General features: G+C 41.3%; 1 protein-coding gene and 1 pseudogene across 2 annotated transcripts in view; both read left to right on the top strand.

Moving 5' to 3' along the window:
• The window catches only part of EIF5B (eukaryotic translation initiation factor 5B), a 71,840-nt gene that overhangs the window by 11,390 nt on the left and 45,179 nt on the right, over positions 1-15,271 (top strand). For both annotated transcript variants that reach the window (XM_058667526.1, XM_058667527.1), the window contains exons 2-6: positions 7,313-7,438; positions 7,533-7,617; positions 8,552-9,212; positions 12,450-12,667; positions 13,567-13,717. In XM_058667526.1, the coding sequence (XP_058523509.1) occupies positions 7,313-7,438; positions 7,533-7,617; positions 8,552-9,212; positions 12,450-12,667; positions 13,567-13,717 (1,241 nt within the window). The remainder of the gene's footprint in view (positions 1-7,312; positions 7,439-7,532; positions 7,618-8,551; positions 9,213-12,449; positions 12,668-13,566; positions 13,718-15,271) is intronic.
• Positions 1,435-5,730, top strand: LOC101521655 (casein kinase I-like; annotated as a pseudogene).

The following is a 15,271-nucleotide window of genomic DNA, read 5'->3' as shown; positions in this document are numbered from 1 at the left end:
AGTTGAGGACAGCCCAAAGCTTTGGGACCCTGTACCCAACGTGGGAGACCCGGAAGAGGTTCCAGGTTCCCGGCTTCGGATTGGCGCGCATCAGCCCGTTGCGGCTCACTTGGGGAGTGAATCATTGGACGGAAGATCTTCCTCTCTGTCTCTCCTCCTCTGTGTATATCTGGCTGTAATAAAAATGAATAAATCTTTAAAAAAAAGTAATAGTCAAGTATGGCACACAAATATCTGGGAATTCTGAAAATATGCCCTTACGGCCTTGATTTCTGGTTTCCTGTAGCTGGGGGAAAGGGTGAGATGTTCGTAATGTACAAAAGCTGCCTGGGTGGTTTAGCTAGCAGACACAGGGGGCTCTGTTTTTAGGCCTTTGTGCTTTGAGACACCTCCCTTTGCCTCTCCTAACGTCTGCTCTTCCTGTACCTGGCTCTAGACTTCTATGAAGCCTCTGACTGCGCATTCTGGACTTGATGCTCTGTAGTCTTTCAGTGTGACACTGTCTGAAGTGTAGGAAATTCATGTCAGTTCTGGTCAGCGATGTTTAAAAGCATTGAATGCCTTTATTTCATGCTACTTAGCATTCTGTTTTTTTTTTTAAGGATCTGGGTTACTGGTTTGCTATTAATCTCTCCTACCAACCACCTTACAGATAAGTCCTATATCCTCAGTGTCTTGTTTTATAATCTTTAACTTACATGGTTAGAAATTATTTCTGTTTAGAAGTTGTTGTTACTTGGGACAGGCTCCATATCACAGTAGGCTAATCCTTCAGCTGTGGATCCTGATTATGGCCTGGAAAAACAGTGAAGGATGGCCCAAGTCCTTGCCCCCCTGCACCCAGATGGGAGACTTGAAAGAACTCCCTGGCTTCAGATTGGCCCAACTGTTTAGGGCCAGTAGCCGATAGAAAACCTCTGTAACTCTGCTTTCAAAATAAATAAAATGTTTAAGAAAAAAGTTACTGGACCTGGCTTGGTAGCTTAGTGGCTAAAGTCCTCGCCTTGCATGTGCCAGGACCCCATATGGGCACCAGTTCGTGTCCCAGCTGCCCCACTTGCAATAAAAATAAGCCTTGAGTAATGAGATGGTGGCGTCGGTCGTCACCGGGATCCTTTCGGCAGGAGCCGGCGGCACTGGAATTGCCTCCCTTAGCTCACCGTGCCCCTTTTCCAGCCCGCGTCGTCACCTCGAAAGTGAGACAGCGGCAGATGCCGAGAAACAACCAATCTAGCCTAGTAACCGTGAGAATTGCTTCACAGCTCCTTGGCTGGAAGAACCCTGACTGAGCTGCCGTGATCGGGATCTGCTTCTGCCAACTCTGGGCCTTCTGTGGCCTCTGTGGTCTGTTTCCTGTCTCCCTCCTCAGCATTGCCCAGTGGGCCATCCTCAGATCCTTCTGAGGATGTCAGAACTTTGCCCCAGTCTCTGAGGATGGCAAGCAGCAGGGGCTCCAAGGCTGAATTCATTGTCGGAAGGAAATACAAACGTATGGAAGATTGGTCGGGCTCCTTCTGGGACAATTAACTGGCGATTAACATCACTGGCGAGGAAGTGGCAGTGAAACTAGAATCGCAGAAGGCCAGGCATCCCCAGTTGCTGTATGAGAGCAAACGCTAGGAGATTCTCCTAGGTGGGGTTGGCATCCCCACATATGGTATGGACAGGGTAGAGTGTAATGTGCTAGTCATGGATCTTCTTGGACGCAGCCATGAAGACCTCTTCAAGTTCTAGTCAAGAAGGTTCACAATGAAAACTGTACTAATGTTGGCTGACCAGATGATCAGTAGAATCAAGTATGTGCATACCAGGAATTTTATACGCGGAGACATTAAGCCAGATAACTTCCTAATGGGTATTGGGTGTCACTGTAATAAGTTATTTCTTACTGATTTTGCCTTGGCCAGAAAGTAGAGACAACAGGACAAGGCAACATATACAGAAGATAAAAACCTCACTGGCACTGCCCAGTATGCCAGCATCAATGCACATCTTGGCATTGAATAAAGTCGCCAAGATGACATGGAGTCATTAGGATATGTTTTGATGTATTTTAATAGAACCAGCCTGCCATGGCAAGGATTAAAGGCTGAAACAAAGAACAGATATATGAAAAGATTAGTGAAAAGAAGTTGTCGGGCCCGGTGGCGTGGCCTAGCGGCTAAAGTCCTCGCCTTGAGCACACTGGGATCCCATATGGGCGCTGGTTCTAATCCGGGCAGCTCCACTTCCCATCCAGCTCCCTGCTTGTGGCCTGGGAAAGCAGTTGAGGACAGCCCAAAGCTTTGGGACCCTGCACCCAACGTGGGAGACCTGGAGGGGGTTCCTGGTTCCTGGCTTTGGATTGGCGCACACCGGCCCGTTGCGGCACACTTGGGGAGTGAAACATCGGATGGAGGATCTTCCTCTCTGTCTCTCCTCCTCTGTGTATATCCAGCTTTCCAATAATAATAAATCTAAAAAAAAAAAAAAAAGAATTTGTCTACACCTGTTGAAGTTTTATGTAAGGGATTTCCTTAGAGTTTGCAATGTACTTTTTTTTTTTTACATTTTATTATCATTTTATGATACAGTTCCATATTCTCTATCCCCTCCCCAATTCCCTTCCCCACACCTAGTTCCTCTGTATCATTACTAAAGTATAGTTCTTCATACACAGTCATATGTCCATCATTGCAGGCATGGACAGTGGCAGAGAGTCCAGCATCCTATTGTCAGGATACACTGAATAGTTTCATTGTAAGTCCATCTTTGGAAGAAATGCATCCTACATTGTATCCTCACATCTGGATGTTAGTCTGTATTTCACAGCTACTGTACATCCCCGTAAATGAAAAGTCATAATATAAAATCAACAATAGAAAGAAAAATAGAAATTTACAATGCCTTGAAGTTAGATGACACGTTACTAGATATGACAGTCTCCATTACACAGCTACTGTACATCCCCTTAAATGAAGAGCCCTAAAACAAAATCAACATCAGGGAGAAAAAAGAAATGAACAACACCAAGAAGTTAAATAACATGCTGTTAAATGACTAACGTGTAGCTGAAGAAATGAAAATCAAGAACCTTCTTGAAGAAAATGATGCCACTGTATGATCCACGAGTCATTGAATGATTAAATCAAAAGAAAGTGTTTTGAAGAGATGAAACCAACAGAAAACAAAACCCATGCGATATAGTTTCCACTGATCTTTGAAGTGTCTCTCCTCCGGACAATAAACAGATGGGTCTTGTTTTTTAGTCTAGTCTACTAATCTGTGACATTTGATTGAGTTTAAGCCATTTACATTCGGAGTTTAATATGTATGAGTGATACTTTGGTTCTGTCGTTTTAGGAGTGGGTTGTTCATTAGGTTAGTCTTCTGTTGTCATTTTACTGGGATGTTCTTCCCATTTGCCTTTGGTTTTGGTAAGTGCTGTTCCTCTGTCAAGAGAACATTTTGAAGTATCATTTGTAGGGCAGGTTTGGAAGAGGCAAATTCTTTTAACTTTTCTTTACTGTGGAAGAATTTGATTTCATTTTCAAAGACAAAAGAAAGCTTTGCTGGATATGTTATCCTAGGCCGACAATTTTTTTCTTTTAGAATCTGGAATATGTTACTCCATTCTCTTCTTGCCTGTAGAGTTTCCTGTGAGAGATCTCCTGTGAGTTTAATTGGCATTCCTTTATATGTCAATTGATTTTTTTCACGTGCACATCTCAGGATCTTTTCCTTATGTTAATTGAAGAGAACTTGAAGATCATGTGTCTTGGTGAAGATCACTTTGATCAAGCCTGTTGGGAGTTCTGTGCCCCTCCTGAATATTGTTTCCCAATTCTTTCTTCAGATTGGGGAAATTTTGCTTTATTATTTTTTAAATACATTTGCAAACTCAGCTTCTCTTTCTGCACCTTCTGCGACTCCCATAACTCTTATATTTGGCCTCTTAATAGTGTCCTTCAACTCTTGAATACTTTTTTTGGCCTGATCCAGCTCTGCTTCCAGCTTTTTGTTTGCTTCCCCCTGATGACAGGAAATACCTTCTAATTCTGAGATTCTTTCTTCTGCTTTCTTCATTCTATTTTGGAGACTCTCCACTGTACTTCTAATTTAATCTGTGTTCTTAATTTTTGATATATCAGCCTGATATGTTTTATTGCTTCCTTATTCTTTGAACTCTTGTATGTGTTTCTCATTTTTTATCAGAAGCTTTAAAATGAGTTTTAGGAATTCTGTGTGCCTCATTTTCTCGATGTCTTCCTCCGTTAACTCTGAGATTGGCATAGGGTTTTGCTCCTTTGCAGGGGATTTTTCGGTAATATTCATTGTGCTTTTGTCTCTTCTTTTGCTCTTGGTCATTGCACTTCTGGTTAGCAGCGTCTTCTGCTTGGGGCAGGTTTCTAAGCTGTTTCACCCACAGGCCTACAATGCGATTTTCCTTGATGCGGTTGGTACACGACTTTTTGCTTGCAGCCACTTGTGCCACAAACTCCAGTGAGTTCCAGGTCTGGGTTCTTATGTAGGATTTCCACCGTGGTCTCTGTAGCCCCAGCTCTTGGCTCACCACTCTCCACCTCCTATGATACCATACTGATGCTATACCGTTGTCTCTGCAGCGTTTCTCCCACTTCTGGTTGGAGAGACACCATGTGTCCTGTATAATTAGGTTGTTGGTGGCGCTGATCTTGTTGGAACCTGTTAGACGTTAGGTCTGGGTGCCACACGGACCTATTTTGACTGGTACAATGCCATAGTCAGTATTTTCCTGTGTGACGAGTGCAATCCACTGACCTCAGTGAGTTCTCCCGAGCCCAGCACATGCGCAGTTCACTGTTGTCCCCTGCAGTCCAAAAGCTATTGCCACAGTGCCCAAAATGGCGCCTGATATACCACTACTTCAGTTCTTGATCTGCTGGCTGTCAGATCTGAGGGCTACCCAGACCTGTCTTGGGTGGAATCTGTAGAATGCCACGTTGATGCAGTTCACTGAGACAGAAGTGAGCTCATGCCCAGCTCGGTGTATGCTCAGTCCTTTCCCTTGCCTTTGCCTCCTTACGCAAAATGGTGCCCAATTCAGCTCTAGGGGGCTGCCTGGGCTGTGAAATCCACCCTGTTCTCGCACTGCCTGTCTGAGATCTGCTGCTGTGTCTCTGCTCCTGGTCAAATCAAACAGACCAGCAGAACGGACAGTTCTTTGTCTGGGTTCACCACCCGAGATCCCAATGAAAGTCCCTTCCCAGCTGGTTGCTGGTGGAGTTCCAGCTGCTGGTGGAGTTCGGATCACTGTTAGCTGAATGCTGCTGGAGTATCAACCACTGCAACACCACACCGTTGATTCTGCTGCTTTCCTGTGTCTGTCAGTCTCCCGGTATCCTTCTGCTGTTGTTCTGTCCTCTCCTATTTCCTGAAATATGTCCTCTGTGCTTCACGCTGATTAAACATTTTTCCTTCCGTTTAAACGTGTCCTTACCCTGTTCCGCCATCTTGATTCTCCAGAGTTGGCAATGTACTTAAACTATTGTCGTGGGCTGTGCTTTGAAGAAGCCCCGGATTACATGTATCTGAGGCAGCTATTCCGCATCCTTCTCGGGACCCCAAGCCACGAAAATGATGGCACATTTGATTGGACAGTGTTAAAACAGAAAGCACAACAGGCAGCACCTTGCAGCTGGCAGTTTGCAGGCCCAAAGCCCTACCGGAAAGCAAACTGACAAAACCAAGAGCAACATGAAATGTTCCTAAGCATGAATTGTTGAACAGAAGAAGCAGAGCAGATGATAGGAGCAGCGTTTGTTTCTCCCCAGACCTAGAAATTGTAGTTCATAGGTGCACTGACCAGTGGTTGTAGACAACCATTTACGTGGTGTAAAGAACTTCATTTCATTATAAATTGGTTCTGGCAGCATTGGTGATGCTGAATCCCGAGTTGTAGCTGCTGTAATTGTGAATATAAACTGAGGCAATGAAACATGGAGTCCGGTTTTCTATTGCATTTTTTCAAGTGGAAAAGTTACCTAAATGGTTGACACACAAAAATTGGTGGAGACATTGTGCGTATGCCAATTTTTTGTTAAGATCCTTTATTTTGAACTATACTGCTTTGAAATCTCATTTCAGAAGGATTGCATGAACAGTCTTCAGTGACAGTTGTGATGGTTGTAAATTCTCCATAAATGTTCCTTCTTAGGGTTGTTCCACCCCTGAGGTTTGCAGGTTGTTCACTTATAACATTCTTAAAATGGCTGGCTTCTTGTTTGCAAGCCAGCTGATATGGTAGCAACCAAAGATTCTAGTGTTTAAGTACATTAAAGACACTACCTGCTTAACTGTGTTAGAAATAACAGCATCTGAAGGTAAGACTTAAGGAAAACTTAGTGACTACTAGATAATCCTTTGGACTCCGCGTTAACTCTATAATGCTCTTGGTATTAAAAAAATTTGTCACAGAAATTTAGCTAACATCTTAAAATTGAACATGTGTGTATGTTGCTTAGATAAATGTAATCACTGTAAAGATAAAAAAGTCCTAAAAAAGAAGAAAAATTGTCATTACTGAAGTAAGTCAGCTGCTAGGACCATGTGGCATGAGTTCTTCGTTTGCTTATTGTGTTATTCTTGAATAATTGATTCTTTTCATTTACTTGGCTGGAACTGCTTGGCCGCCTTTGTTTTCTGTAGGTTTCAGGTAAAACTTAGTCTGGTTTACCCCAACTAATGTCAGGGTAGTTGGGAGCATTTTAAAATAGAATCGAAAGCGTAGATGTCAAAGATTGAGCACATTTCATTCTGTGTTTTTTGGTTATATTAGGAGTCCTAGTTAGCAAGCTATTCCTAGTCATTTAGATACGACTGTATAGTTACGTTTTTCTCATGGAAATCTTCAGGCATTTTATTCTTCTAAATGAAATAATAGCATACTTGTTCTCTAAAGTTCTTTCTGGTTTTATAGTTTCTGGAGTTCCAAATAAAATAATGGACAAGGTGCAGTGTTTCAGGTGTGATACTGATATTGAAGAAATAAAAATCTTTTTATATTCTATTTGTCATATCAGTAATTCAAGTAAAATACACAAAAGAAGATTTGGTACCTAAAAAAGTTTAATTTTCCTTTATTGATTATCGATTGCCTCACCACCCCAAACTCTTCACCATAATTCTCTGATCTGAGTGTAACTTTATGGCAGAGGAAATCAGGAGACTATTAGATCGATGTAGTTCAGTTGTGTGAAGGAACTTTGCAAATAGTTTTTCTCACTTTGCTGCTAGATTTGTGTGATAGATTATTTTACTCTTGAGTAATGTACAGCTCTTCATTTCCTTTAAGTGCCAAGGATGATATTGATCTTGATGCGCTGGCTGCAGAAATAGAAGGAGCTGGTGCTGCCAAGGACCAGGAAACTCAAAAGTCAAAAGGGAAAAAGAAAAAGGACAAAAAAAAGCAGGACTTTGAGTAAGTATGTTTTAAATATATTTGATTCTTACTAGTTTTGGCACTGCATTCACCTAGTCAACATGATTCAAAATGTATTTTAATCCTCTCCTAGTGAAGATGATATCATGAAAGAGCTGGAAGAATTATCTTTGGAAGCTCAAGGCATCAAAGCCGACAGAGAAACTGCTACAGTGAAGGTGAAAAACAGATTGTTGTTACACATTCATCTTTGATTATCTCATAATCTATTCATGTTTCTGGGAACTGGTCTGGAGAACTGCCATTTAGAAACTTTTGAGATTGTGTGTGTGTGTGTGTAAAGTTTTTAGAAAAATCTAATGTCAGATTAGGAAAAAGTAATATATTTTAAAACCTTTCAGAAATGCAGAGGCTTTATATGGGAATCTAGAGGAATCTCATATCCCGTGTTATATTGCTTGTTCATAAAATGTACCTCTGATGGCATTTTCCATCTTCAATTTTAATTCTGTGTAGTATCACTGTTTATTCAATTTGAATACGCTTCAAGTAACAGGAAAATGCTAGATACGTTTTCGTTAAATTCTTCTCTTATGTTTCATGTTATTTGAAGAAGTTAGCAAGTATACACTGATAAGAGTTTAATAGCACCCATAATCTGAAATGCAAGGTGAATATAAATTACTTCCAAGAGTTATGCTACCACTGGCGCTTGGTTCAGTTTTATATTGTCCTTAAAATCCTTATTTTATAAGTTTTTAAACATGTACTCTGAACGAAGCACATGACTCTGAGAGGCAGAGAGTGAACGAACAGGCACACTCTTACCCTCTGTTTCACTCCTGTATCTCCTCAGTAGCTCCGGGGGCGGGCGGGGGCGGTGAGGTTGAGAAGTGAGAACTTCCACTTCCCCCATGGACTCAGGAACCTGGTGACCTGAGCCTTTGCTGCTGCCTTTTAGGGTCGTATTAGCGGGATGCTTCAGTTAGGACGTAGAGATGGGACTTGAACCCAGGTACTTCAGTGTGGCATGTGGACCTCTTAACTGCTGTCTTAACCCCTTGCCCTGAATTATTTTTAACTTCTAACAGTCAATAATTTTTAAGATATGAAATAAAATTGTTAATATTTCTAATAATGAAAATTTTTTAGCCAACAGAAAATTCCAATGAGGAGTCCACCTCAAAACAAGATAAAAAAAAGAAAGGACAGAAGGGCAAAAAACAAAGTTTTGATAATAATGATAGTGAAGAGTCAGAAGATAAAGATTCAAAATCAAAAAAGACTACGAAAGCAAAAGTGGAAATGTACTCTGGGAGTGATGATGATGATTTTAATAAATTTTCTAAGAAACCTAAAGGAAAAGCTCAAAAATCAAATAAAAAGGGGGATGGGTCAGAAGACGACGAGGATAAAAGTAAGAGGACCAAGCAGCGTCCCAGGGTGAATTCTTCAGGGGAAAGTGGTGATGAATCAGATGACTTTTCGCAGTCTCGAAAGGGACCGAAGAAAACCCAGAAAAATAAGCCAGGTCCTAATATAGAGAGTGGGAATGAAGCTGATGACTCTTCCTTCAAAATTAAAACAGTGGCACAGAAAAAGGCCGAAAAGAAAGAGCGTGAGAAAAAAAAGCGAGATGAAGAGAAGGCAAAGCTCCGGAAGCTAAAGGAGAGAGAAGAATTAGAAACAGGTAAAAAAGATCAAAGTAAGCAAAAAGAATCTCAAAAAAACCATGAAGAGGACAAAGTGAGTCTTGATGCTGGAGCGAAAACTGCCTCTGAAGAGAAAGGAGAGACTCCGGCAGGTGCTGAAGGTTAGTAATGCAGAGGACGGAGCAGCTTTGGATTCATGCTTACGCTGTGATCAGTGTGTATCCATGGCTACAAAAATGCTTGATTGTGGGACACATTTGAAAAATTTCATGTCAGTACTCTTTGACTTGGATTTTCATTGTTAAACTTTCATATAGATGTATAAAATATCCTTTAAGTGGTGCGGGAATAGACTGGACGTCTTAGGAATTTTCACTACAGACTTTTTTTTGCAGTGAAGACTGAAGGCTTCCCAAGTAAAAAAAAAGTTTTAAACATTCTATATTTATTTATTTATTAAAGATTTACTTACTTTTATTGGAAAGTCAGATATACAGAGAGGAGGAGGAGAGAGAGAAAGGAAGATCTTTGGTCTGATGATTTCACTTCCTACGTGACCGCAACAGCCAGAGCTGTGTTGATCTGAAGGAGAGACAGAGAGAAAGATGATTTACTCCCCAAGAGGCTGAAATGGCCGGAGCTGAGCCAATCTGAAGCCAGGAGCCTATTCCAAGTTTTCTGTGAGGGTGTAGGGTCCCAAGGCTTTGGGTTGTCCTTGACTCATTTCCCAGACCACAAGCAGGGAGCTGGATGGGAAGTGGAGCTGCCAGGATTAGAACCGGCACCCATATGGGATCCTGGGGCTTTCAAGGCAAGGACTTTAGCCGCTAGGCCACGTCGCCGGGCCCTGGAAATCTTTTAAAAAATGAAAAATATATCGTTAAAAAATTTGGGTGGTCTCATGGCTAAAGCCCTCGCCTTGCACGTGCCAGGATCCCATATGGGCGCCAGTTTTAATCCCAGCGGCTCCACTTCCCATCCAGCTCCCTGCTTGTGGCCTGGGAAAGCAGTCGAGGACGGCCCAATGCATTGGGACAGTGCACCCACGTGGGAGACCCGGAAGAGGTTCCAGGTTCCCAGCTTCGGATCGATGCGCATCGGCCCGTTGCGGCTCACTTGGGGAGTGAATCATCGGACGGAAGATCTTCCTCTCTGTCTCTCCTCTGTTTATATCTGGCTGTAATAAAATGAATAAATCTTAAAAAAAAAAAAGTTCCAGATTGTGGAGAGACAGATTATTCCATCTGTTGGTTCCCCTACAAGGGTACCTGGCCAAAATGCTTAGACTTTTCTCATTTTTCCAGGCATATTAGCAGGAATCGGTGAGTTGTGGAGTAGATGGATTTTGAACCGACACTCATAAGGGATGCTGCCAACACAGTTGGAGAGTTAACCAGCCACCAAATTAATTGCTGTTAAGATTAGAAGTTATCTTGTGAAAAATATTTTTGTTTCAGTAATGTCACACTAGAATCTTTGATTTTCTTTTTTGTCTTTAAAAGATTTATTTTTTGCAAACCTACAAGAAAAGGAAGAAGTGAGACAGAATTTTCTTCAATTGGGTCACTCCCCCAAAGTGTGCAGCAACTGGGCATGAGGCATGTTGAAGCCGGAAGACAGATACACCATCCTATTAGGCCCTCTTCTGCCCATTGAGTCCTACAGGTAGAAGCTAGATGAGAAGCAGAGTAGCCAAGACTCATAAACTGGCGCTTCCACTTGGCTGCCAGAGAAGCAAGAGATGGCCTAACGTGCTGCACTGCAATGCTGATTTTTCTGTTCTTAAAAGGCAGTTTAGTCTGTACAATCAAAAAGTAACTTACAGGGCCAGTGCAGTGGTTAACCCTCCACCTGCAGTGCTGGCATCCTGCGTGGGTGCTGGTTTGTATCCCGGCTTCTGGGCCTGGCTTGGTAGCCCAATGGCTAAATTCCTCGCCTTGTACATACCAGGATCCCATATGGGTGCCGGTTTCTGTCCTAGCTACTCCATTTCCCTTCCAGCTACCTGAAAGTGGCCTGAGAAAGCAGTCAAACACAGCTGAGGCCTTGTGACCCTGCACCCGTGTGGGAGACTGAGCGAGGCTCCTGGCTTCGGATCAGCTCAGTTCTGGCTGTTGGCGGTCACTTGAAGGGTAGGCCAGAGGATGGAAGGTCCTTCTCTCTCTCCTTTTCTCTGTGAATCTAACTTTTCAAGTAAGAAAAAAAAAAAAAAAAAAGAATAAGGAATGAATCTGTATGCAGCTCCTCAACTTCTGATCCACCTGTCTGTCAAGCAATGGAGAACTGCTCAAGTGCCCAGGCCTCTGCCCCTGTGTAGGAGAGCCGCAGGAAACTGCTTTTAAAGACAAGTAACTTCTACTGAAGTAAATGAACACCTTTAAACAGTATGAGTCACATGTTTTGTACCAGAGTCAGTCAAGAGAAATATAGACATTCTAACTACCTACCTTCCTTTATTTAGAATGAAAATAGGTAAGGATCAAAATCTGCATATAGTGATTGTTTATAAACTTATAGAAAATGAAATTAAGGCAAAAGTTTATTTTGCTACTGAATTTTTTTTAAATCCATACATACATTTGATGAATCTTCAAAAATCATTAAAAGCATTAAAAAAAGTTAATCATTTTCTCCATGAACTTTTTAAGAAATAAATTGTTTCTTGAACTTTAAGATTATTTCTTTCCATTACTGAGATTTTTGTTTTCTTGTACTTGAGAATAAATACCATGAAAGTAACTTCATGCTTTTTGGTTGTTGTTCACTTGTTAGGAAGGCAGAGAGAGTACCTCTTATGCCTGTCCTTGTACGTGATGGACTGGGAGCTCAGCCCAGGTCTCTTCTGGGGGTGACAGGAGCTCAGTTTTTTGAGCTCATTGTTGCCTCCCGGGGTCTGCCTTAGCTGCCTATGTAACCCAGATAATCCACTTTGGACTGTTTTCATGTCTGTGCCCAATGTGCTCTGCTTCGTAAGTTTTAATTCTTTAGAGTTCTTGGAGACTAGTCATATTTTTGTGCAGTTCTCACCTCAGTCTTACGTAAGTAAAACTCATTACCAACCTTAGGTTTGAATTACTTCATTGTATTCATTGGCAGTCCAGACAAGCATTCACATGCTGGCCACCCTGTCCAAGTGTTGTTGACTGATAGATACCTGATTGCCTGCTGATAGGATCATTTTATTTTCTTGTATTTGTCTGGAACACTTGGACCCACATTATTAAGTGAGCTGCTCAGTAGGGCAACTGTGAGTTATTCCCAGCTGTTTTACCTACTTATTTGCTGGAATGCTTTGATGCCAACAGACCCAGTCTGCTGCTCATCATGCCATAGGAAAGACCTAGATGGTTGTTTGGTTTGTTTTCCTTTAGCTCTTTTTCTCTTTTCTGTTACGTTAGATGACAATGAAGGCGACAAGAAGAAAAAAGATAAGAAGAAAAAGAAAGGAGAAAAGGAGGAAAAAGAGAAAGAGAAGAAAAAGGGGCCCAGCAAAGCCACTGTTAAAGCTATGCAAGAAGCTCTAGCTAAGCTTAAAGAAGATGAAGAAAGACAGAAAAGAGAAGAGGAAGAACGGATAAGGCGACTTGAAGAGTTAGAAGCCAAGCGTAAAGAAGAGGTATGTTTTCATAAAGTTGCCACGTTGATGATACTTAAAATCTGTTCTGTAAAATATTACCTTCTGACTCTAAAAATTTCAGTTGTGTGGGAATTCAATTATATTGTTCTTATGTGAATAACAAGATCTAAGAGGTATAGAAAGCTTTTGATTTTATCTGCCAACAGAAGTTGATTATATAGAATTTCTGTTGAGTTTTTTTTTTTAGATTTATTTTTATTGGAAATGCAGATATATAGAGAGGAGAGACAGAGAGGAAGTTCTTCCGTCTGATGATTCACTCCCCAAGCTTCCGCAATGACTGGAACTGAGCCGATCTGAAGCCAGGAGCCAGGAGCTCTTCCAGGTCTCCCATGCTGGTGCAGGGTCCCAAGGCTTTGGGCCCTCCTCGACTGCTTTCCCAGACCACAAGCAGGGAGCTAGATGGGAAGCGGGACCACCAGGCTTAGAACTGGCGCCCATGTGGGATCCTGGTGTGTTCAAGGCGAGGACTTTAACCATTACGCTGTCGTGCTGGGCTGTATTTGTTTCTTTGAAAGGCAGAAATTAGACAGGGTGAGAGAGATTTTCCATTCATTGGTTTCTCCCCAAATATCCAGAGCTGGGCAGGGCAAAGCGAGGAGACCAAAGCTTAATTTGGATCTCCCAAATGGGTGCAGGGGCCAAGCTCTTGAGCCATCTCATGTTGCTTTACTTGTGGCATTAATAGGGAGTTGGATCAGAAATGGAGCAGCCAAGAATTGAACCATGTAGAATGCTAATCATGTACGAAATTTGAAATACTTTCATTTGGAATCTACTAATGTAATCTTTTATATCTCAAGGGTTTGATTTGAGTTGTTCATAATAATAATGCAGTTTTATGCTTTTTGTAATTATCTTCTGATGTGCAATTGTAGGAGCGATTGGAACAAGAAAAAAGAGAAAGGAGAAAACAAAAAGAAAAAGAAAGAAAAGAACGCTTGAAAAAAGAAGGGAAACTTTTAACAAAATCCCAGAGGGAAGCCAGAGCCAGAGCTGAAGCTACCCTTAAACTTCTGCAAGCTCAGGGTGAGTGGTTCTCTTCATTTAGCTGCACCATTTGGGAGCTTCTCTCATATGGTTGTATCTTCACACTTCAGAAGATTTGAACAGAATCAGAAAAGTCCCTATAAAAATGTCCAAAACAATGAGTGATATAATTTTATGGTTTAGGAAGGCATTGTATATACTGGGACAAACACTTAATGTCTTCTGTAAATAGCATTTTTCTTTTCAAAGATGGAGATAATAAACCAGCTTCAGCAGTATTAACGTTTGCCATTTTTGGGCTTCCCCGTATGCACTTTTTCCTTTGTTGTGCTTTGAAGATAATCAGATGGCATACTTTGTTTTGCCCCCCCAGGTACATTAGTGTGTATCCATCAGATAAAATCATTTTAGTTTTTAGCCTAAGTAGGGTATATATCTACCAAAATTAGTTCCTTGATATCGTCAAAGTTTCTGTGTTCAGTAGTTTCAGTTTTCTTTCGCTTTTACAACTGGTTAGTTCAAATTAGGATCCAAGTGGGATGCACACATTGCGTTTGTTTGACGTGTTTCTAACACTACCTCTGTGCACTCCACCGTCATTGTTTTGCCTGACATTTATTTGTTGGAACATACTGGATGATTGTCTAGAATTTGTCAGAATCTGGATTTGTCTGATTGCATTATTAGCTGGTCAGCCTCGTGACGATACAAACATGTTTCTATCCTCTGTAATTTTTTAAATCCCACGGATTGGCTACTTAATTTTCTACCCTGGGTTGGAATGAGATATTTTCCTCTTGGAGCCTTGTTTTATTTTTATGCTGTATGTGTGTTGAGACACTAGTATGGGTGTTCAGTTAGGTTTTGATGTGATTTGACGGTTTAAAACAGTGTCTTTGCTGTATTGGAAGGACCATATTGACCTCCATTTATCTCCTGGACCTGTAGTCTACAGATTTTGATAAATTGTCATTTTGGTGCTTATGCTATAATTATAGTAATATTATTTATTGTGTATTTAGTGTGTAATTGATGCTATGGTAAAACTTCATTACCCTTTTTTTCCCTCATAAAAATCTTATTTTGCAGATGCGGAAATGGTGAATCAGAGGTTTAATAGCTTGCCTGACATTCTAGAGCTGCAATTTAAACTGGTCTTTATGACCATCTCTTTACTATACATCATAAGAATACGTCAATCATTTATAAAAAATAGAATTAGAAGTTTATTTTGGTGTGAAATTAAAGTGTATGCAAGGAATCTTTGAAAACCACATTAAAATGTGTACTGTGAAGGAATTATGCATGGATTTCAAAATCTTCAACAAAGCTAGAATACTTTTAATTCCATTTTCTGTGAACTTTTTGAAGTTCTCTCAATAGTTTGGCTTGAAGTAGTAGCTGTAAAAAAACATACTCAAATTTGAGAGAGTTTGAGAGGCAGAGAGACCCTGTCTGCTGACTCATTGACCAGATGCCAGCGATGGCCGGACTGAGGCTAGTTGAAACTTGGGATGTGTTAGCAGGAAGGCAGAATAGCACACCGTGCTGGATTTTGGGGAATACCAGCCTCCCGACTGGCAGTGTAACCAC

Source organism: Ochotona princeps, chromosome 8, assembly GCF_030435755.1.
Source record: "Ochotona princeps isolate mOchPri1 chromosome 8, mOchPri1.hap1, whole genome shotgun sequence".
Taxonomy (NCBI): Eukaryota; Metazoa; Chordata; class Mammalia; order Lagomorpha; family Ochotonidae; genus Ochotona; species Ochotona princeps.
The sequence above is the reverse complement of the archived record's forward strand: the minus strand, read 5'-3'. Positions and strand labels throughout refer to the sequence as shown.